The following is a 23,777-nucleotide window of genomic DNA, read 5'->3' as shown; positions in this document are numbered from 1 at the left end:
TGAAAATAAGAGGTGTGATAGAGGGCATCCCTGCCGGGTGCCTCTATACAATTGTATGGCCTTGGTTAAAAAGCCATTTACCAACAGCTGAGAGGTTGGGTTTAGATACATTATTTCCACCCAAGTACAGAATTTCTCCCCAAATCCAAATGTCCTAAGCACTGCCTGTAAAATGGGCCATTCAATAGCATCAAAAGCCTTTGCTGTATCAAGAGAGACCAAGACACTTGAGTCTGGTAGTTGATCTCTAAGCTGAGCTATAAGTTGTGTTCTTCGAAGATTTATAGATGTGGATTTTCCTGGCATTAATCCAGTTTGATCTGGATGTATACTATTAAGTATTACATTATTTAATCTATGGGCCAAAATTTTTGCAAGAATTTTGTAGTCTGTATTTAATAATGATATGGGTCGGTATGAAGCACAATCTGTTAAGTTTTTATCTGGTTTTGGAATTAGTACTACTGTAGCTAAATACATGGATTCAGGAAGTCTTTTTTCCCTGAAAGCTGCATCGAATACTTGAACTAGCACTGGGGCAAGAATATCCACGTATTTACTATATACTTCTAACGGAAGTCCATCCAGTCCTGAAGCCTTTCCTATTGCTAAACTTGATATTGCTCTTCTTACTTCTTCCTCGCTTGTATTTTCCTCTAATAATTTAACCTGCTCGGTCGTTAAGGTTGGAAAGTGTATTTCACTCAGATAAGTTGAAATTTCATCTGCATTATACGTAAGAGAGGTGGCATACATATCAGTATAAAACGAGTGAAAGCATGACATAATACCAGCCACATCCCTTACGCATTCCCCGTCAGGGCGCTGTATATTAGTTATAACTAAACTTGTACTTTGTTGCTTAGCCATATGTGCTAAAAGATGACTTGAAGTATTCCCTTGTTCAAAGTACTTCTGTTGATATTCAAATTGTTTGTATTTAGCTATTGCTGCTATATGTGTAGTATATTTTCTTACTGTAATTTCCCATTTTTCCCTATTTATTTCAGTTAGTGTTTTCAAAAACGCAGCTTCTGTATCTCTACATTGCTCTTCTAGATCTTCCGTTTCCTGGCTCTTTTAATATATAATATTGTTGATCTAAGTGCCCCCCCTAGATATGCTTTCAAGGTATCCCAAAAGATCAAATCTCTTTGGGATCCACGTGTTTCTAAAAATATCTGCAATTGTTCAGGTATACGATCATGCATTCCAATCTGTGATAACCAATATGGCTGAAATTTCCAGTTTTGCTTCATTCCCTCAATTCCTGTTGCTATATTTACCAGGAGTGGTGAGTGATCAGACACTCCTCTAATCAAATATTCAACAGAGACATAATTTTATAATTTCCCAGCGCCAGATCTATTCTTGAAAGACATCCCCTTCCTGGGATGGCCCAGGAATAACCCCTGGTCCGGGGGTTAAGCATTCGCCACAAATCTCTCCATCCAAATTCTTCCCCCAACTCACAAAACATAAGTGGTTTTCGAGTTCTTTTTAGGGGGGGGGGTCCATGCCTGTCAACCAGCGGGTCCCACAGAAGATTAAAGTCTCCCAGGCATAGCACTAATGCCTCTGGGTATAAACTTGCAAATAGCATAGCTTCTTTAATTACACTTAATGTAGCAGATGGTGGATTATATATACCTAAAATAACAAAAGGTATATCATACACTTGAGATCGTACAAATACATATTGCCCTTCAGGATCTACCTTTTTTTGAAAGCACTTCCATGGTACCGACCTATGGACAAGCAGTGACACCCCCCTTGCATATGTTGAATAGCTCGAGTGTATTGACCATTGGATCCAGGGTTTACACAATTGGTTTGTTGTATATGGAATCATATGTGTCTCTTGCAGGCATATAATTAGTGCTTTAGTTTGTAATATATTTGTAATTACCTGGGATCTCTTCTGGGGAGTCCCTAGACCCCTAACATTCCATGATAGGAACTTACATTGTGTAGTCATCTTAGAGGTTTTTTTCTATATATAGCTGTAGGTTCACTTCCCAAAAGAGATCCCATATATCTAACCGTCTATCTATGACATTAATCATAATAATACCCCTTAGCAATGTACTCCTTATATTTTATACCAATATAATTATTGAGGTTAGTTGGGCACACCAGGACACAGCAATCTTCAAAAGTAACAAGAAAAAATATGAAAAGAAAAAAAAAGAAAAAAAGATTACAAAAAAAATTACCAAAACAAATAATTTTTTTAAAAAGAAAAATCATCATGCACATATAGCAAAATTTTGACCAATAGGCCTTACTCCCAAAAAACAATGGGACATTGCCCGAGCATACAATCATTTGCATGCAAGGACAATATAGCGGCCTCCACTCAAGCTCCCACCTTATTCTCAGAAAAATTTTACGTTTTTTCTAAGGAATATTATAAAAATATCTTTGCTAAGCCATCAAAAAATAAAATAAAATAAAATAAAAGAAATGGCTCAAAGAATTAACAGTGGTGGGAGGAGGGAGGGAGGGGGAGAGGAACCCCGCAAAAAAAAAAAAAAACGCACACAAAAAAAAATGAAAAAAAAAAACGCAAAACAAAAAAAAAACAACCATAGTTCCTTGACTCCCAGTCCCCCCCCCCCCCCCCCCTCGTCATTCCATCATCTACATGCTTCTTTTCTTTTCTTTTTTCTTGTATCCTTCACCAGGAAAGAAAAAAGAGTTTTCATTACAAGGAAAAACAAAGGAAAATGGCAAGATTCTTCTTTCCTTTCACTTTATACTTCCTTTCGAGCAAAGCCATTCTTGTACACTCTCTGGAGTATTGAAGAAATATATTTTCCCATCTTCCTCCACCCTCATCCTCGCAGGGTATGCCATGGAGTAGATAATGTGTCGTTCTCTTAATTTTTTTTTAACTTCAAAGAAGGTAGCTCTCAATTTTTGTAGATCTATTGAAAAATCAGGAAAAAAAAAAAACACTTGTGCGTTTTCATATTGAATGATGCCCTTTTGTCTTGCTTTCCGTAGTATAAGATCCTGATCTTTACAATTCAAAAATCCTGCAAGTAAAGGTCTTGCAGGGGCTCCAGGGGCTGGTGATTTTGCAGGAATTCTATGGGCTCTTTCTACTGCAAATGCTGTAGAGAAAGTAGTATCAGGAAATAGGGTTTTAATCCATGTCTCCAGGATTCTTCCCCTCAGCCCTCTTCGGTAAGCCCACAAATCTGATATTATTGCGCATAAATCTGTTTTCTAGGTCATCAACTTTTTGATTAAGGTATGTTACTTGCTTTTCAGCTGCTAATATACGATTTGGCACTGGAGTGTAATTATCATCTAATGAGGATATCCTTTTTTTCAGCCTCTGCCATCCGCTCTCTCACAGCCTGCAGATCATGGTGTATTAAACCAATATCCATTCTAATTTCCTCCATTTTACCAGTATTACTTGCAGTTATAGCAGCCATAAGTTGAGAATGTACCTGTTCAAGTCAGAGTTTTGCTGGTTTCTCTGCCGGCATGTTGCTCTGTGTATTGCTGCTTCCTCCACTCCTTGTGTTTGGTGGGCACCGACCTACTTCCTGCTCGGTCGTCACAAACTCCTTCAAACGTTCTGTTGCCATAGCGGGACGTTCCCTACTTGTCTCCTTACTCATATTGCCCGGTATGTATCGCAAGCTGCCGCAATACTCGCATGAAGGTCCGGATCAAGATGGGTATCAAGATGCTCCGCATGGAGTTTGAGTGGAGGCCTGCAGAGTTCCGATCACATGCAGCCGGCCATCTTGCGGGCTAGCCATGCCCCAGGAGTTCAGCCACCTTCCCTTTTTTGTTCCCACAGTCCTCGAACATCTCATTCTTGGTTGAAGACTGTGGGATCATATCCATGTGGCTTTCTCACATGCAAACAATGTGCAAGACATAAAAAAAGTAAAAACGTTATCTCCTTTTCTACAGGAGAGTCTTATTCACCTAGACATTATATAAACTGCAATTCTAAAATGGTAATTTATATCATAGAATGAAGTGTTTGTCAATTACAGTATGTTGGATGCACCATTCGGAATTTAAGAGTAAGAATATCTGAACATTTCAATGATGCATCAAACATTAATGCCAAAAATATTTTCAGAGAAATCCATGGAGGTAACCTTAGTTCTTTTTCCTTTTTTGGTTTAGAACAGGTTGGAAGACCAGTTAGAGGAGGTGATATACACCACACTTTACTACAGCGTGAGGTAATAAGCTAAATACAAGAGCACCTAGTGGAATGAATAGGATGGACTTAAACCTTTTTCTTGGAATAATTGTGAAGATTATTAAGGGTTGGTGCTGGTTCACACTTGTGCGATGCGGGAGCCCTGCGAATCTACTGCGGGTTCCTGCGTCGCATTGAACTTGCATGGCGATTCGCACTGCCATATGCGAATCACTGGGGGTGTCAGTACTTAGTCTACAACGCCCCTGGGGCGGCTTGCGTGTCACGGTGCGAGCTGACAGTTCACACATGAGTCAGATCGCACTGGTGTGAACCACCATGCGATCCGATTCTGCTGCAGACCTAAATTAATTTGTTTGGTGCGATTCAGATATGGATTCACCCATGCAATTGGTGTCGCCGAGTTTGCGTCGCACAGACATTGTGTGTGATTTTAGGAGCAGTGCACTCCGACTCGCATGCGGTGTCTGTCATCGCATAAGTGTAGACCGACACTTAATGTTTGTTTTCCTATGGGACACCTTCCTTGATTCTTTACCAACTTGAACACACCACTTCTCCCCTGGTGTTATGGATTGATGTTAAGTGCAATTAAGTATGTACCGCCCCTAGTTTTAGAAGCAGTTTTCACATTATATAAGTTTTTTTTTATTGTACATGTACATGCTATGAGGAAGGCGTAAAGCCGAAACGCAGATTTTGTCATGTTGTCACCGCTATCCATGTTGGAATAAAGAATTTTACTTGGAAGAAGCCTTTTTGTGTGTCGGCTTTATTCATATAACATTTGGTTTGGACCTTCAGCCTGAGCACCGACACTTAGCTCTTTATCTTCCCACAGTGCGGTGGAGCTAGGGTGAGTTATTGTTTATACCAGAACTAGAGTACCCATTTGAAGATTTCCTCACTATTACTTTTCTGGGGATAACCGAAAATTTGGGTAATTTCTCTTACTTTCACTTTAAATGACAATGGTAAACAGGACCAATAGAGAGGGTGAATATCTTTAATGGGGGAGGAGATCACAATAAAAACTGACAGGTGTTCTAATCCCTCTACACTCTATCCAAAACTAAAAAAAAAAAAGTTTTGCCTTTGGTTATACTTTAAGGGGATGGAAAACCCTGTCAGGATGGCCAGGAGTGGACATAAACCTTTTCTTGAAATAATTGTTTATTTTATGGGTTTATAGTAAGACCTGAACATTTTCCAAATTCCGTAAGAGTGGTCATGGCCTCCTGCAGGGAGGAATCGGTGTCACCAAGTAGAAGCAGAGTGTCATCTGCAAAAATCATTACATTCTCTTGCACATCGCCATAGCAGAAATCAGTAAATCAAATCACAGCAGCCAATAGCCAGAGCAAATTTAGGGGGCGAAAGGGGACACCCCTGTCTGGTACTTCTCCCCAGGGTAAAAACATTGGACAATCTATCAGATTCCCTAATGGCTGCCTGTGGATGGCTATACAATAGGCGTATCCAAAAGATAAACACTTCACCAAAGTCAAATTCCCCATTGTATGAGAGGGGAACCAGAAGGGTCCTGATGTGTGAGGAATTCAGTCATGTTTTGCTCCACTTCCTCATGAGACGGGAAGAGTTGTAGCCAGAAGATGTTAAATTTCCAGGGAGCTTTAGACAGGGTGGTAGATGGTGACACCTGGAGCCACGTTACCAGTGGAGAGTGATCCCAGACATTTCAGGGCCTATAGGTAACCTCTGTAAGATTCTGGTACCTTTGGTACCCTTAATTACCATTTTCCTTTCAAAACAATGCGTCCCACCTTTCTAGTTAGGTGGAACGCATACACCTTTAAGACGGATGACGTCATCGCTGAGCGCCGCTGAGCGGCTATTTCAATCGCCAGCGTTCTCTCTCACGTTGTTCGTTCAATGTGTGTCTACATGCTCACAAGCCTTGTCTTGCTGTCGGAACCTCCAGCTATTTGCCTTTACCTGGAACAGACCGGAACCTCACAACTGATCCCGTATCTCGCTACCGGATCACTCCCTCACTACTGGACCCCTCTACTTACTAAACCTTACTAGTGATAAGTACCCCACAGGGGAATCCTCCATAACTTACTTACACTATCATCTTCTGCACATTAAGGACTGTTACTATCTATGCATACTAATTCTACCATCTGCACTGTTACATAGATTGCTAGCTCTTGAGTCTACTACCATCTATCCTTGCACTGGGTTAGTCTATCCTGTCTATGTCATCTGCTGTCCTTACCACCTGTACCATACATGATTACTAACCTATCTGCATTCTACCTATTACCATCTACTGTAAAAGGTAACTGATGCTAAAAAACGTCAACCACCCGACCGGCGCTAAAATATATATATAAATCAGTGTAAGGTATAAAGAAATAAATATATCTACTCAAATCATGAATAAATAGTAAATAAAATCATGTAAATAAAATCATGTAAAACATGTCACTCTGTGCATCCTTTTAATGCACTAGCTGCCACTGTAAACGTAAAACTTGCAAAATCAAATGTATAATAATAGCCCAATCTGTGCGTCTCAGTTCGTTATATCACGCTGAATGTATGATATTACCATCTACTACTCTCCTGAATATTACTATCAAGTGCTTACCATTACTGTCACTGCTCACACCTGTCCCTTCAGCACATCACCTCCATACTATCATATACATCCTATCACTCCAGGAACATCTTATTGAGTGTGTGTATATCTGTATGCTGAAGCAGACAGGCCCACAGTGATGAGTCTGGAGAGTTGGATCTGGTATTCCAACACATCTCTACATGACTACTGAGTGGAGATTCTGCAGCTGCAAATCCAGCTTACAATAAAAACGCAGGAGCGTTACAGATTGAACGAACCATAAAAAATGGATTCAGCAGAATTACCCACTCAAGTGACACAATTAACACAACAAGTAAATGCATTAATACTTGCTCTTACTGAAGTAAAAGAAGACAATCAGACTCTGAGACAGCAGGTAACCCGTCTTTCCCAGCTTACTGCTGCTCAGCCCCCTGAACCCAAATAAACCCTCTTCTAGTGTTTACAGGTGATCGGAAAAAATTTAGTGAATTCAAAAACGCATGTCAATTGCTTTTTTTGCTAAAACCTCGTACTTACCCCACTGATCAAATTAAAGTCTGTACCGTCATTTCATACTTAACGGGTGATCCACGGGCCTGGGCAGACTCTCTCTTTGAGAAAAATGATCAGCTTCTCAACTCCTATCCTTTATTCCTAGCGGAACTCGCTAGTTTATATGATGACCCCAATAGGCAGAGTACTGCTGATATCCAATTGAGGGCTTTAAAACAAGGAAGGAGACCTGTAGAAGACTTTGTAGCAGAGTTCAAAAGATGGACCCTTGATTCAGGGTGGAATGATACATCTCTGCGAACTCAGTTCAGACTCGGGTTGTCAGAAGCCGTTAAAGAAGAGCTCGCCCGAGCGGATTTACCTGGCACTTTGGATGCCTTAATACAACTCAGTATCAACATTGACAGGCGACTGCGAGAAAGAAAGGCTGAGAAAATGGGAATGCCATTGTCTAGTCCTTCACGGATTTCGGCCGTTGACCCTACTCCTATGGAGGTAGGAACCATACGCCCACCTTTATCAACTACTGAACGAGCCAGGAGAAGATCCAGTAATCTCTGCATGTACTGCGCATCCCCGGATCATTCGATAAGCGTCTGTCCCCTTGTCCTCAAAAAAGAGGGTAAGTGTTCACATGTCTTGCTAGGGGGATTAACGACTTCCTTTTCTAAACCTTATCTCTTTGTTCATTTAACATTACAGTGGGACCAGACTAGGATTATTACCAAGGCTATGATCGACACAGGATCTTGTGGGAACTATATCGATACACGTTTTGTTACCTTAAATAAAATACCTATTATTTCAAAACCTAAACCTGTTTCTGTTAGTTTCATTAACGGTATCCCGCTATCTTCTGGTCCAATCACCAATCAGACACAAGCACTCCTTGTCACTGCTAACGAGTCTCATATGGAGACCACCTCCTTTGATATACTATCTTCACCCCATTTTCCCATTATTTTGGGACTCCCCTGGTTACACACACATCAACGAATCATAGATTGGAAAAGACGGACTTTAACTTTCCCTTCTCACTATTGTGAGATTACGTGTAACCTCCCATCTTATGGAAAGATCCTGTCTGTGGTGTCAGACGAGATTGCACCACTATGCTATCAGGATCTGTCCGAAGTATTCCTTGAGAAAAATGCTCAAGTGTTGCCTCCCCATAGGGATTATGATTGCACTATCGATCTACTCCCTAACAGCAAATTGCCTTTCGGTCATGTTTATCCTCTTTCACAGGATGAACTCTCTCATCTCAAGGAATACTTGGATGAGAATTTGACAAAAGGGTTCATCAGACCCTCTACTTCTTCCACAGCTGCAGGACTTTTCTTTGTCCGCAATAAGGATTTAAGTCTTAGGCCTATTATCGATTATAGGCAATTAAATACCATTACAATAAAGGATCGCTATCCTTTACCACTCATCCCTGAACTCATTGAACAAGTACGTGGGGCTACTTACTTCTCTAAATTGGACCTAAAAGGGGCATACAACCTAATCCAAATCCGTGACGGAGATGAGTGGAAAACAGCATTCAGAACCAGATACGGATTATTCGAATATCTTGTGATGCCATTCGGGTTGTGTAATGCTCCCGCAGCTTTTCAAAGGTTCATAAACGACATCTTTAGAGACTTACTTGATGTCTGTGTTGTGGTATATCTGGACGATATACTTATCTATTCTCGATCTCTGTCTGAACATATAAAACATGTAAGACTTGTGTTATCCAGATTACTCGCACACAATCTATACGTGAAATTAAAAAAATGTCTATTCCATAAGGAAGAAATATTATTCTTAGGATACATCATATCCAAAACCGGAATCAAGATGGATATAAGCAAGATATCCTGTATTCTGGATTGGCCTATACCAACAACTCGTAAGGCATTACAGCGATTCCTTGGATTTTCAAACTTCTATAGGAAGTTCATCAAGAACTTCTCTGCTATTGTGAGACCTCTCACACAACTTACAAGTATAAAGAAACCATTCAAATGGTCAGAAGAAGCAAATGGAGCTTTCCGCTTGTTAAAATCAAGCTTTACTTCTGCTCCCATACTACGCCATCCAGACCCATCCCTCCAATATATTCTGGAGGTAGATGCGTCAAATATGGCAGTAGGAGCAGTTCTCTCCCAAAGACCAACAAATACTTCACCACTCCACCCAGTTGCTTTCTTCTCAAAATCACTAAGCAGCCCAGAGGTGAATTACCCAGTGGGTGAAAAGGAGTTGCTTGCCATAAAACTGGCACTGGAGAATTGGCGACATCTACTTGAAGGCACCCAATTACCAATACTCATATATACAGATCATAAAAACCTTCAATACCTTCAGACTAACAAAACTCTTTCCCACCGGCAGGTACGATGGTCATTATTCTTCCTAAGATTCAACTTCTTAGTGACCTACACGCCTGCAGACAAAAATAAAAAAGCGGATGCGCTATCACGATTAACCGAAGATAACTGCGCCGAAATCCCTTCTATTCCTATAATACCCTATGAACGTATTATTGGTGTTGTTCGTTCCCTGAAGGAAGAGATTTTGCACAGTATAGGACTGGATTCACCTCCACCACAACTAAGTACTGATGCAGAAGGCTTCCTCTATTACAACGACAAACTCTACATACCCCCTACTATGCGCACCAAGATCTTGGAATTATCACATGATGTGCCCATGGCAGGACATATGGGTATGACGAAAACCCTTAATTTGCTTACCAGGCAGTTTTGGTGGCCTGATATGAAGACGTCTGTACAAAAATTTGTTTCTTCATGTGACATCTGTGCAAGGTCCAAAATTGACACTACAAAACCATCTGGTCTACTCTGCAGTCTACCAATACCCCAGGTCCCATGGGAAGTTGTGTCCTTAGACTTTATAGTAGAACTACCACCTTCCAAAGGATTTAATACCATTCTAGTGTCAGTGGACCATCTGACAAAGATGGCACATTTCATTGCTATTCGCAGACTACCTTCATCTAAACAAACAGCGGAACTACTAATGAAACATGTGTTCAAATTACATGGAATTCCAAAGACTCTTTTATCCGACCGTGGTTCACAGTTCATCTCCAAATTTTGGCAAGCTCTATGTCAAATACTACGGATTGAGCGAAAGCTCACTTCTCCCTACCACCCTCAGACCAACGGACAGACTGAAAGAGTCAACCAGTGTATAGAACAATATCTGCGTTGCTACACATCATACCTACAGGATGATTGGGTGGACCTCCTCCCTCTGGCGGAATTTGCTTATAACAACGCAACCCACAGTACTACTAAGCAAAGTCCGTTCTACTTGAACTATGGGTTTCATCCCACACTTCTTCCACCACGCATTCTACCATCAAGTAACCCAGTAGCCTCGGATTATCTTACCCAAATAAAAGACTCTCTGGGTTTACTTAATACCACCATCACACACGCTCATAGTCAACAAAAAAGGTACTACGACCTTCGTAGAAAACCTTCTCCGCAATATGCTATTGGGGACCTCGTTTGGCTATCGACAAAAAATTTAAGATTAAAGATCCCTAGCAAAAAGCTTGGACCTTTATTTCTGGGACCCTTCCCAATTAAGAAACTCATTGGAAAAGCTGCAGTGCAACTCACCTTACCGGCAGATCTCAAAATACATCCCATCTTTCATGTGTCGCTACTGAAGCCACATGTTCCTAACCAAGGAATAAGGCCTACCATCTTGCCTCCACCTCCAGTACAAGTTGAAGGCGGAGAAGAATATGAGATTAAGGAGATTTTGGATTCTCGTATCCACAGAGGAAGACTCCAATATCTCATAAGATGGAAGAACTATGGACCCCAAGACGACACCTGGTTGGATACCTCTGATGTTCACGCACCTAGGCTTATACGAAGGTTTCACTCGAAATACCCTGAGAAACCAGTGCTATAGACCTTCCGGAGCCGGCCTTAAGGGGGGGGTACTGTAAGATTCTGGTACCTTTGGTACCCTTAATTACCATTTTCCTTTCAAAACATTGCGTCCCACCTTTCTAGTTAGGTGGAACGCATACACCTTTAAGACGGATGACGTCATCGCTGAGCGCCACTGAGCGGCTACTTCAATCGCCAGCGTTCTCTCTCACGTTGTTCGTTCAATGTGTGTCTACATGCTCACAAGCCTTGTCTTGCTGTCGGAACCTCCAGCTATTTGCCTTTACCTGGAACAGACCGGAACCTCACAACTGATTCCGTATCTCGCTACCTGATCACTCCCTCACTACTGGACCCCTCTACCTACTAAACCTTACTAGTGATAAGTACCCCACAGGGGAATCCTCCATAACTTACTTACACTATCATCTTCTGCACATTAAGGACTGTTACTATCTATCCATACTAATTCTACCATCTGCACTGTTACATAGATTACTAGCTCTTGAGTCTACTACCATCTATCCTTGCACTGGGTTAGTCTATCCTGTCTATGTCATCTGCTGTCCTTACCACCTGTACCATACATGATTACTAACCTATCTGCATTCTACCTATTACCATCTACTACTCTCCTGAACATTACTATCAAGTGCTTACCATTACTGTCACTGCTCACACCTGTCCCTTCAGCACATCACCTCCATACTATCATATACATCCTATCACTCCAGGAACATCTTATTGAGTATGTGTATATCTGTATGCTGAAGCAGACAGGCCCACAGTGATGAGTCTGGAGAGTTGGATCTGGTATTCCAACACATCTCTACATGACTACTGAGTGGAGATTCTGCAGCTGCAAATCCAGCTTACAATAAAAACGCAGGAGCGTTACAACCTCATATACATGAGCATAGCTGAGTTGCCCACACTAGGATCAATTCTCTGGCAAATGCGGGATAGTGGCAGTCATGTCCATAGTTTGGGAACATATACAAGACAAAAGGGGGAAGTAGGAGTTTGCAACTGCTCTGCAAATCTAGAAGTTTTACCCCAGAAAACAAAGTTTTATTGTGGAAGACAGATTTCTGGCAAAGTGCCAGATCCCCTATGAGATCAGAGCGAGGGTCAGCAATGTCTGCTTACAGATATACTAGCCTGCAAAGAGAAAGCCCCTTGAAATATACCATGTTAACCTAATACAATCTTGGAAGGGTCAGGTGGCTCTTCCTGCACAAACCAGCCCTAAAGCATTAGCAGTGAAAGATATACAAGAGATTTAGGATGTAATTTACCATAACATTGTGACTGAGCCTGATGCCAGAGTAAAGTTAAAACCTTATTGAATATCTAAACCTCAGAGAAAAAAACATTTTAGAGGAAGTACAGAAAAGCCTATAATGGACAATACTGAAGCAATTAGAGATTGACTCCATCAGCTCCACTAAATGATCTCAGCAAAGTCCACCAAGGTGAAATGGAATGAAGAGGCAAAGAAAGCTATTCAAGAGCTTATGCCATTATTGTGTATGGGATCAGTGTTAACTTTCCCAAACTTCAGTCAAGAATCCATGTACAAACAGATGCCTCTGATGTTGGTTTGGGAGCAGTCCTGTTTTAGGAACTTAACAGGGAAGAACATCTAGTAGCATATCTCAGCCATAAACTAACCACTTGGGAGTGAAAATAATCAACAGTGAAAAGTGAGTGTCTGGCCAGAAGGAGTGCACCAGAGTCATTGAGATATTACATTTTGGGGCAGACAGTTTTGTGTGATTACAGAACATTTTCCACCGCAGTGGATGGCTTAGAAACAAAGGGAACAATGCTATGGTCACACAATGATTTCTGCTTCTGCTAGACATTACATTTTGTGTAGAACAAAAGCTAAGGGTTGAGTAAGACAATGCTGATGGTCTGGTATGCGTTCACTGTACGTTGGCAAAATGTACTCCTGCCCACATGTCTGAGCAATGGTGGAGCATACTGGCTGGCAGGATTGTGGACCGTGTTTATGTGTCACCTAAGTTTCCCGCTCTCACATGTTGAGGGGCTCCGGGGGCTGTGACTGATATGAAGAAAACAACATTTTTGTTTCTCAGATCTTCTGTGCTCTGGAACCTTGGGGCTTTAAAGGACAGAGGAAGGTTTTATGCTATGAACATGTTGTGCAAAGACCTCCTGCACTAACTGTGTTTTATTTCTTGCTGCATAAAAGCGTAGGATAAACTTGCTCAGACTGTTCCTTGGTGTCCCTCTCTTGTGCAATGATTTACCACTGCCAACACCAGTTGATCTGTCCCTCTGTAAATATGTGTGTGTGTGTTGTGTGTGTGTATATGTATGTGTGTGTGTGTGTGTATATATATATATATATATATATATATATATATATTGGGAACATAATATATACACCTAAAAATCAAAACCAAAATAAAACTCACCCCCAAAATATTGAATGTTTAAATGTGGATATCCACAAATATCTAACATGTTATAGGTCATGTAAATACATTTCCTGTTCTATTGTAAAGGTAGCCACAAAATAGCCATGGGCTAATATGATTTTTTCCCTGTAATGAAAGTAACCTTTGTTACAAATACTTAAAAATGTAATACTCACCGGATTGACACAGTACGTTACAACCCGCATGTAAAAGCTGCTTGTGATGTCCAGTCTTTGAATGAATGCAGCGATGCTCCAATATTGCTTTTTAGGTATATAGAACAGTAATAGTTGCTCAGCAGGCTCACCCAGATACTTGTAAGTGTTCTGACATGGCAATTTCAATTGGCATGACTAATGATCATAGATTCTTTCGGCAGTTTTATAAAACTCAGTAAGGTTCATGTCTTATGTTCTGTAAGCTAAGGTTTTCCCCGAAGTGTTGGCTCACCACAAAAAAATGTATTTATCATATGTTAATGTGAACTTTTTATTTAGATGTGTTTCATTTCCCATATGTTTTCCAGATTTAGGCTGACCATTCATTGTTTGAATTTTTTTTCCTGATGAACCAGCCAAAATTCTCTTAATGGGTGGTTCTGTCAGCCCCCTCTTTAAAAAAATCAAAGGAGCCAGTTGGAAAATTGTTGGCCAAATATTCATTCCAAATAACCAATCTAACCATGTTAAATAGCGGGGAAGGAGGATTTCTTTTATTTGTCCTAATGGCGCATGGCCAGCTTTACTTTTTTCACCAATTTTCCAGTTTTTATAGTGATAGGTTGAAAAAAAGTACAAAAAAACTAAACCCACTGTTGGTCCACAGAAAGAAGAAATGCACGTATGAAGTATGGCCCAATTTTCTTCAATAGGGAAAAAAATACTTTCTGACACCAAAAAGCAATTTCATACTCCCTAGATCAACACTGTACAGTTTTAATCCTTCCAATTTAAAGCAGCTGTTTATATTTGTTCACTTAGAAAGACATTCCGTCTTTTTTCAAAGAAATTTTCCACATTTTCACAGCTCTTACAGTAAAGAGTCCTTTTGATATGTAACGGTTCAACCTTTTTACCCACCAAAAAAATGCCCCTGCGTCTTTTGCAATGATCCTTAGATGTCAATTCTCCACTGATTTCATGATATGGACCTCTGATATAAACTGGTCATCCTTCCCCCCCACCTTAAAGTGGACATAAACTTGAAAAGTGTTAAGTCTTAAAATGTACAGTATGTTACAGTGCACATCTAGAAAAATGATATGTGCCTAAGCAGTACCTTGAAAAATGTACCTTATATCTTAAATTCCTCTTGAAGAATATCAGCGTACGTCTTAGTTAGGGATGAGCTTTGAGTTCGAGTCGAAGATAACTTCGTCTCGAACATCAGTCGTTCGTTCGTTCGCTAAGAACGTTGTATTCCGTGGCTGAAGGTACATTAGGCATTCACAGGATACAGAAGTAAGTGTCGGCCAGTATTGGCCCCAGAAATGAGCCCACATGGGTTTACCTGACAGTAAAGAACGTAGTATTTGGTGGCTGGAGGGAGGTACATTAGGCATTCACAGGATACAGAAGTAAGTGTCGGCCAGTATAGGCCCCAAAAATTAGCCCACATGGGTTTACCTGACAGCTAAGAACGAAGTATTTGGTGGCTGGAGGTACATTAGGCATTCACAGGATAAAGAAGTAAGTGTCAGCCAGTATAGGCCTCAAAAATTAGACCACATGGGTTTACCTGACAGCTAAGAATGTTGTATTCTGTGGCTGAAGGTACATTAGGCATTCCCAGGATACAGAAGTAAGTGTCGGCCAGTATTGGCCCCAAAAATTAGCCCACATGGGTTTACCTGACAGCAAAGAACGTAGTATTTGGTGGCTTGAGGTACATTAGGCATTCACAGGATAAAGAAGTAAGTGTCGGCCAGTATAGACCCCAAAAATTAGACCACATGGGTTTACCTGACAGCTAAGAACGTTGTATTCTGTGGCTGAAGGTACATTAGGCATTTGCAGGATACAGAAGTAAGTGCCGGCCCGTATAGGCCCCAAAAATTAGCCCACATGGGTTTACCTGACAGCAAAGAAAGTTGTATTCTGTGGCTGGAGGTACATTAGGCATTCACAGAAAAAATAATTGTCCGCCCTGAAAGGCCCCAAAAATTGGGCATTCAATGGACATGAAATGCCTTTTATGCTGCTGTATTTAGCAAAGACAAGGACCAGGAATTGTTGTGGGTGGATGGCGGTCTGGTGGATATTTGTGGCCTGGCATGAGGAATTTCAATGAAACATGGTCTACTGGTCACATGTGTTGAATTCCTCAGAGATCCATGCCTCATTCATTTTTATAAATGTGAGGTAGTCTGCACTGTCATGAGCTAGGCGAGTGCGCTTATCGGTCACGATCCCCCCTGCTGCGCTGAACGTCCTTTCGGACCGGACACTGGACGGGGGCAAGCCAACATTTCCATTGCAAATTGTACAAGCTCTGGCCAGAGGTCAAGCCTGCCCACCCAGTAGTCCAGGGGTTCATCACTCCTCAGAACGTCCACATCGGCCGTTAACCCGATGTAGTCGGACACCTGTCCGTCTAGGCATTCCCTGATGCTGGATCCGGATTACAGCTGTCGATGGTTCGGCTGAAAGAAGGATCTCATATCTGAAGTCACCAAGACATCTTCAAACCACCCTCTTCTTGCAGGCGCTGTTGGATTGCTACCCACAACTGTCTCTCTGTGACTGGAAATTCCTCTGCCAGCGCACGCAAAATGCATGCAAAAGCCGAATGCAAGGCCTGGAAGTGCTGAATTCTGACCACCCTCTGTGATTGTGGTAACATTTCTGCCATTTTTTGTTTGTACCTGGGGTCTAAGTACGTTGCCACCCAGTACTGGTCCTTGGCCTTTATGCTTTTTATACGGGGGTCCCCCTTAAAACACTGGAGTATGAAGGCCCCCATTCCCAATAAACTGGAAGCAGTGTAGTGGCCTGCTTCCAGCTCATCATCCAGGATAATGTCGTCCTCGTTCTCCTCCCCCCATCCACGGATAATACCAGGGATCCCAGAAAGGTTTAAAGCATGCTCTTCTTGCTCCTCCTCATCCCCCCCGGCACCATCCTCCTCTGACTCCTCTTCAGACTCCTGCTGTTGACTTGTCTCAGATGGAGTAGCACCCACTGGGAATTCATCCAACATTGCGACTTCCTTATCTTCCTGCTCCTCGATGGCTTGATCAATGACATGACGCAAAAGGAAAGAAGGCATAAGGTACGATGTCACTGATGGCACCCTGGCTGTGACTGACCAGTTTGGTGATCTCATCGAATGGCCGCAGAACTCTGCCACTGGCGAGGTGAAAAAAACCTAAGCTCCCCAGAACCTGTCCTGCTGCAGAGTTCGTACAGGTACTGCGCGTTTCTGCTGGAGCAGCCTATCAAGCATATGCAACGTTGAGTTCCATCGCGTCGGGCAGTCACAAATAAGATGCCTGACGGGCAGGTTGTGTCGCCGCTGAATGTTAGCAAGGCGAGCCATGGCTGTGTAAGATCTTTTAACATGGCCCGAGATTTTCCTGGCCTGCCGCAAGACGTCCTGGACCCCAGGGTATTTGGCAACGAATCGCTGCACGTCCATGTTCAGGGCGTGTGCAATGCATGGCACGTGTATTATTTTGCCCTGTTTCAGCACGCTCAGCAGATTGGCACCGTTGCCGCACACCACTTTACCAACTGTCAAATTCAGCGGTGTCAGCCACTGATCTGCCTTTGAACGCAAAGCTGAAAGGAGTGCAGGACCAGTGTCTCTCTTGGCTTCCAGGCACAACAGACACAGCACAGAATGGCAACGTTTCACCTGACATGTGGCATGTGGAATAGGTTCTGGGGATCTTGGGCGGCGCAGCGGAAGAGGCGGTAGCATGGGAAAAGGAGGAGTCAGCCAAGGAGGAGAGGGAGGATGGAGGGGAAGGAGAAGAAGAGACAGGCCTGCATGCAATCCATGGTGGTACAACCAAATCTACACGGGTGCATGGGTTACATGCTTGACGGCCGTCAGAAGGTTCACCCAGTGGGCAGTAAAAGTGATATACCTTCCCTGCCCGTGTTTGCTATACCATGTGGCTGTGGTCAGATGTATCTTGGCACCAACACTGTGTGCCAAAGATATATTCACTTGCCGCTGAACATGGCCATACAGCTCTGGAATGTCCTTCTGCGAGAAATATTTCCTGCCTGGGACCTTCCATTGTGGTGCTCCAATGGCCACAAATTTCCGAAAGGCCTCCGAGTCCACCAGTTGATATGGCAGTAGTTGGCAGGCTATCAGTTCCGACAAGCCAGCAGTCAAACGTTGGGAAAGAGGGTTATCCAGCGTCATCCTTTTTTTACGCTCCAACATTTGGGCCACGAAAGCCTGCCTTTTTCGAGAACAACGTGACGACGGCATCATGGAAGGTGGAGTGGAGGACAAATGTGAGGAGAGAGGAGAAGAAAAAGAGGCTGGACGGTGAGAGCCTGGAGTGTGGTTTTGTGGGTTCTGACGGTGTTGCTCCCACTGGGCTCAGTGATGGGAGTTCGGGTGCCTTCTTAAGGCGGTGGTCCCTAGGTGAGTGTTGGGCTTAGCGCGACTTATGCGTTTATCTGTGAAGGCTGCAGATGGCAACACTGTTGTCAGCAGCGGACACATTAAAAAAAGCCCACACTGCGGAGCCATGTTTCGGCGTCCTGGGTAGCGCCAGATGTGACTGTACATGGTTGATGGCTCGCTCCTGATACATTTGCAGTCTGCTTTGTACCTCTTGTGCAATGCAAGTTCTGCCTGCCTCTCCTCCCTATCTGCCGGTCCGTCTCTTCCTCTGAACTCCCCTCCTCTTCCTCTCTTGTGGCCACCCACATGACGTCCATAGACACGTCATCATCCACGTCACCTTCCCCACCACTAACATTCGAGATCTCGGAGTAGGCAGCAAAAGCGGGGATCAACCTCCTTGGGCTGATCTGGGTACTGTCGTCAGACTGCTAAGTGGTGGCTGTTGCTACCTCCTCTTCCTGATCCGTGCCAACAATGGCTATGCATCTCAAATATCTTGGGATGGATCGGAAAATAATTCCAGTGACTCAAACGGAGGGTATGTGGTGGTTTCTTTGGGGGTGCACAGAACAGAGAGTGAAGAGGGTGCATATAGAGAGGATGAGGAGGGTGAGTGAGCCACTCAACCAAGTCTGGTGCGTCCTTTGACGTAATCGAACGCACCTTCTGAAACTTCAAACTTTGGCTCCGGCCTACTGCTCCTGCCCTACCCCGACCACCCCTGCGTAAGTGTCTGCTTCTTCCTCTGCCTGTCATGTATTTTTAAATTACCCTGTGACAAGAGTCTCTAGAGAATTGCAGTATATATGGAAAAAGGTATATAACATCCCGCTTCAATCGTGGTATTGGGGGGCCACAGGTTTATCACACCAGTTCTACAAATAATTGGCCAGTAACTGTTGTCACTGTGTGTAGCACAGTTAACACAGCAAAAGAGGCCACATTTTTGCAGGGCTAAAATACAATCTTAGAAAAGTATACTGTTAAATAACACCCCACTTCAATATGTGGTATTGGGGGGCCACTGGTTTATCACACCAGTTGTTCAAAAAATTGGCCAGTCAGTTTGGCACTGTGTTCATCAGACTTAACTCAGCAAAAGAGGCAATATTGTTGCAGGACATAAATACACTTATGAAAGTATACTCAGATAACACCCCACTTCAATATGTGGTATTATGGGGCCACTGGTTTATCACACCAGTTGTTCAAAAAATTAGCCAGGGAGTTTGGTTTGGCACTGTGTGTATCAGAGTTAACACAGCAAAAGAGGCAATATTGTTGCAGGACACAAATACACTTATGAAAGTATACTCAGATGACACCCCACTTCAATATGTGGTATTAGGGGGCCACTGTTTTTTTCACACCAGTTGTTCAAAAAATTGGCCAGGGAGTTTGGCACTGTGTGTATCAGAGTTAACACAGCAAAAGAGGCAGTATTGTTGCAGGACACAAATACACTTGTAAAAGTATACTCAGATAACACCCCACTTCAATATGTGGTATTGGGGGGCCACTGGTCTATCATACCAGTTGTTCAAAAAATTGGCCATGGAGTTTGGCACTGTGTGTATCAGACTTGACGCAGCAAAAGAGGCAATATTGTTGCAGGACACAAATACACTTGTAAAAGTATACTCAGATAACACCCCACTTCAATCTGTGGTATTGGGGGGCCACAGGTTTATTACACCAGTTCTACAAATAATTGGCCAGTAACTGTTGTCACTGTGTGTAGCAGAGTTAACACAGCAAAAAAGGCCACATTTTTGCAGGACTAAAAGACACTTTTAGAAAAGTATACTGTTAAATAACATCCCACTTCAATATGTGGTATTGGGGGGCCACTGGTCTATCACACCAGTTGTTCAAATAATTGGCCAGTGAGTTTGGCACTGTGTGTAGCAGAGTTAACACAGAAAAAGTGGCAATGTTATTGCAAGACACAAAATCACTTGTAAAAGTATACTCAGATAACACCCCACTTCAATATGTGGTATTGGGAGGCCACTGGTCTATCACACTAGTTACAATACATTAAAATTGCTTTTGTCACTGTTTTTAGTATTGCTGCAGCAACGCTCAGTCACCACACCAATCACAATGCTGCACAGTGCACAATACAAATCCACTATAATATGCTTTCTATATTACAAAGTATATTATACCGTGAATTACACCCCTATATAGTGCAATGCACACCAATACCAAAAAAATTCCAGCCCTTTAAATGACTTTTGTGGACATTAACAGAGCGATTTGTGTCACTGCAGATCTGTCCTTAGAGCACACTAGATACCTGTCCCTTAACTGAACAGAAACTGCACACCAATACCAAAAAAAGTGCAGCGCTTTAAATTACTTTTGTGGACATTAACAGAGTTATTTGTGTCACTGCCGATCTCTAACTGTCCCTGGAGCACAGACTGGATACCTGTCCCTAAACTGAAAAGAGACTGTAGTAGACCTATACCGAAATACCAGCCCTGAAAAGGACTTTTGTGGATCTTAACAGAGCTATTTGTGTCTGGCAATCTCTTCCTGATGCATACAGCAGACCTCTCCCTACGCTGACAAAAAGCAGAATGTGAAATGGCCGCCTGCTCTAGTCTATTTATAAGGTAGGGGGCATGTCCATGTGCTGAAATGTTTCAATTGGCTTTCCCGTTCCACCTGATGGCTGTGTCATGGGTCAAAGTTCTCCCCAATGTAAACTAATATGGCCGCCGCGAACAACGCCATGTGTTCGCAAAATTGGCGGGTAGCGAATAAGCAAAATTCGCCGCAAACTGACCGCCGGGCGAACCGCAAGGCCATCTCTACTCAGCAGCACCCAGGGCTGTTAGGTTTAAGCAACCATCGGCAGCATCTTCATCATATGGTGCATGATTATCTAGGCGCAAGAGCAGACTTGGAGACCTTTCCAGCTGAGCATCCACTGGCTTACTGGGTCTTGCGTATGGACCACTGGCCAGAACTTGCTCAATATGCCATGGAGCTACAGGCCTGTCCTGCTTCCAGCGTGCAGAAATTCAGTGCTGCTGGAGGTTTTGTGACAGACAAAAGAGTGCGTCTGTCCACAGACTCTGTTGACCAGCTGACTTTTATCAAAATGAACCAGTCCGAGATCAACAAGAGCTATCAAGCCCCTGATTCTGATGTAACTGATTGAATTTGCTAGGGGTCTACCATGCTTTGAAGACTGCATATGCTGCCTATCCTATTCCTCTACCTTGATTCTGCTAGCTTCCAACAACGTTTTTGGTTTAGGTCACTACCAACCCCCAAGGCTTAATTTTTCTGCACTTGTATGACAGGTGCATACAATTTAAATGTCGTATGTCATTTTTAACAGCGGGCCCTGTCCATGTGCCCTGCTAACTGTGAGTGGTAACGGTGATCAGGCACCACCTACAGCAAAGGCCCAATTTTTGGCACCTGTGTAGCACATGCAATTTCAAATTTGTATGGAATTCTTACCAGCAGGTTCCGTTCCTGCACCCAGCAAGAGTAACTGTGAGGGCTTGGTTATGGTGTTCAGGAACCACCAACAACAAAGGCCCAATTTTTGGCACCTGTGTCATACATGCAATTTCAAATTTGTGTGGCATTCTTACTAGCAGGTCCTGTTCCTGCACCCAGCAATAGTAAATGTGAGGGCTTGGTTACGGTGTTCAGGCACCACCAACAGTAAAGGCCCAATTTTTGGCACCTGTATAGCACATGCGATTTCAAATTTGTATGGAATTCTTACCAGCAGGTCCTGTTCCTGCACCCAGCAAGAGTAACTGAGAGGGCTTGGTTACAGTGTTCAGGCACCAACTACAGCAAAGGCCCAATTTTTGGCACCTGTGTAGTACATGCAATTTCAAATTTGCATGGAACTCTTACCAGCAGGTCCCGTTCCTGCACCCAGCAAGAGTATCTGCGAGGGCTTGGTTACGGTGTTCAGGCACCGCCTACAGCAAAGTCCCTATTTTTGGCACCTGTGTAGTACATGCAATTTCAAATTTGCATGGAATTCTTACCAGCAGGTCCCGTTCCTGCACCCAGCAAGAGTGTCTACGAGGGCTTGGTTACGGTGTTCAGGCACCACCAACAGCAAAGGCCCAATTTTTGGCACCTGTATAGCACATGCAATTTCAAATTTGTGTGGCATTCTTACCAGCAGGTCCTGTTCCTGCACCCAGCAATAGTAATTGTGAGGGCTTGGTTACGGTGTTCAGGCACCACCAACAGCAAAGGCCCAATTTTTGGCACCTGTATAGCACATGCGATTTCAAATTTGTATGGAATTCTTACCAGCAGGTCCTGTTCCTGCACCCAGCAAGAGTAACTGAGAGGGCTTGGTTACAGTGTTCAGGCACCAACTACAGCAAAGGCCCAATTTTTGGCACCTGTGTAGTACATGCAATTTCAAATTTGCATGGAATTCTTACCAGCAGGTCCTGTTCCTGCACCCAGCAAGAGTGTCTACGAGGGCTTGGTTATGGTGTTCAAGCACCACCAACAGCAAAGGCCCAATTTTTGGCACCTGTATAGCACATGCAATTTCAAATTTGCACAGAATTCTTACCAGCAGGTCCTGTTCCTGCACCCAGCAAGAGTAACTGCGAGATCTTGGTTACGGTGTTCAGGCACCACCTACAGCAAAGGCCCAATTTTCGGTACCTGTGTAGTACATGCAATTTCAAATTTGCATGGAATTCTTACCAGCAGGTCCTGCTCCTGCACCCAGCAAGAGTAACTGCGAGGGCTTGGTTACGGTGTTCAGGCACCACCTACAGCAAAGCCCCAATTTTTGGCACCTGTGTAGCACATGCAATTTCAAATTTGTATTGAATTCTTACCAGCAGCTCCCGTTCCTGCACCCAGCAAGAGTAATTGCGAGGGCTTGGTTATGGTGTTCAGGCACCACCAGCAGCAAAGGCCCAATTTTTGCCACCTGTGTAGTACATGCAATTTCAAATTTGCATTACGTTCTTTGCTGTCAGGTAAGTCCTGTGGGCTAGTTTTTGGGGCCTATACTGGCCAACACTTACTTCTGTATCCTGTGAATGCCTAATGTACCTCCAGCCACCAAATACTAGGTTCTTAGCTGTCAGGTAAACCCATGTGGGCTAATTTTTGGGGCCTATACTTGTGGACACTTACTTCTTTATCCTGTGAATGCCTAATGTACCTCAAGCCACCAAATACTACGTTCTTTGCTGTCAGGTAAACCCATGTGGGCTAATTTTTGGGGCCTATACTGGCCGACACTTACTTCTGTATCCTGTGAATGCCTAATGTACCTCCAGCCACCAAATACTACGTTCTTAGCTGTCAGGTAAACCCATGTGGGCTATTTTTGAGGCCTATACTTGCTGACACTTACTTCTTTATCCTGTGAATGCCTAATGTACCTCCAGCCACCAAATACTACATTCTTTGCTGTCAGGTAACTCCATGTGGGCTAATTTTTGGGACCTATACTGGCCGACACTTACTTTTGTATCCTGTGA

General features: G+C 43.1%; 1 protein-coding gene across 1 annotated transcript in view; it reads right to left on the bottom strand.

The window, feature by feature from the left end:
- The window catches only part of LOC309569735 (uncharacterized protein), a gene marked incomplete at its 3' end in the record, with an annotated part of 83,019 nt that extends 69,063 nt beyond the window's left edge, over positions 1-13,956 (bottom strand). The window contains exon 1 of the mRNA XM_082275721.1: positions 13,857-13,956. Within this exon, the coding sequence (XP_082131847.1) occupies positions 13,857-13,886 (30 nt within the window). The 5' untranslated portion in view covers positions 13,887-13,956. The remainder of the gene's footprint in view (positions 1-13,856) is intronic.
- Between the last annotated feature and the right edge of the window lie 9,821 nt (positions 13,957-23,777).

Source organism: Pelophylax lessonae (assembly GCF_965119305.1).
Source record: "Pelophylax lessonae genome assembly, chromosome: 1".
Taxonomy (NCBI): domain Eukaryota; kingdom Metazoa; phylum Chordata; class Amphibia; order Anura; family Ranidae; genus Pelophylax; species Pelophylax lessonae.
Note: the sequence above shows the minus strand (reverse complement) of the source record. Positions and strands in the feature narration are given on the sequence as shown.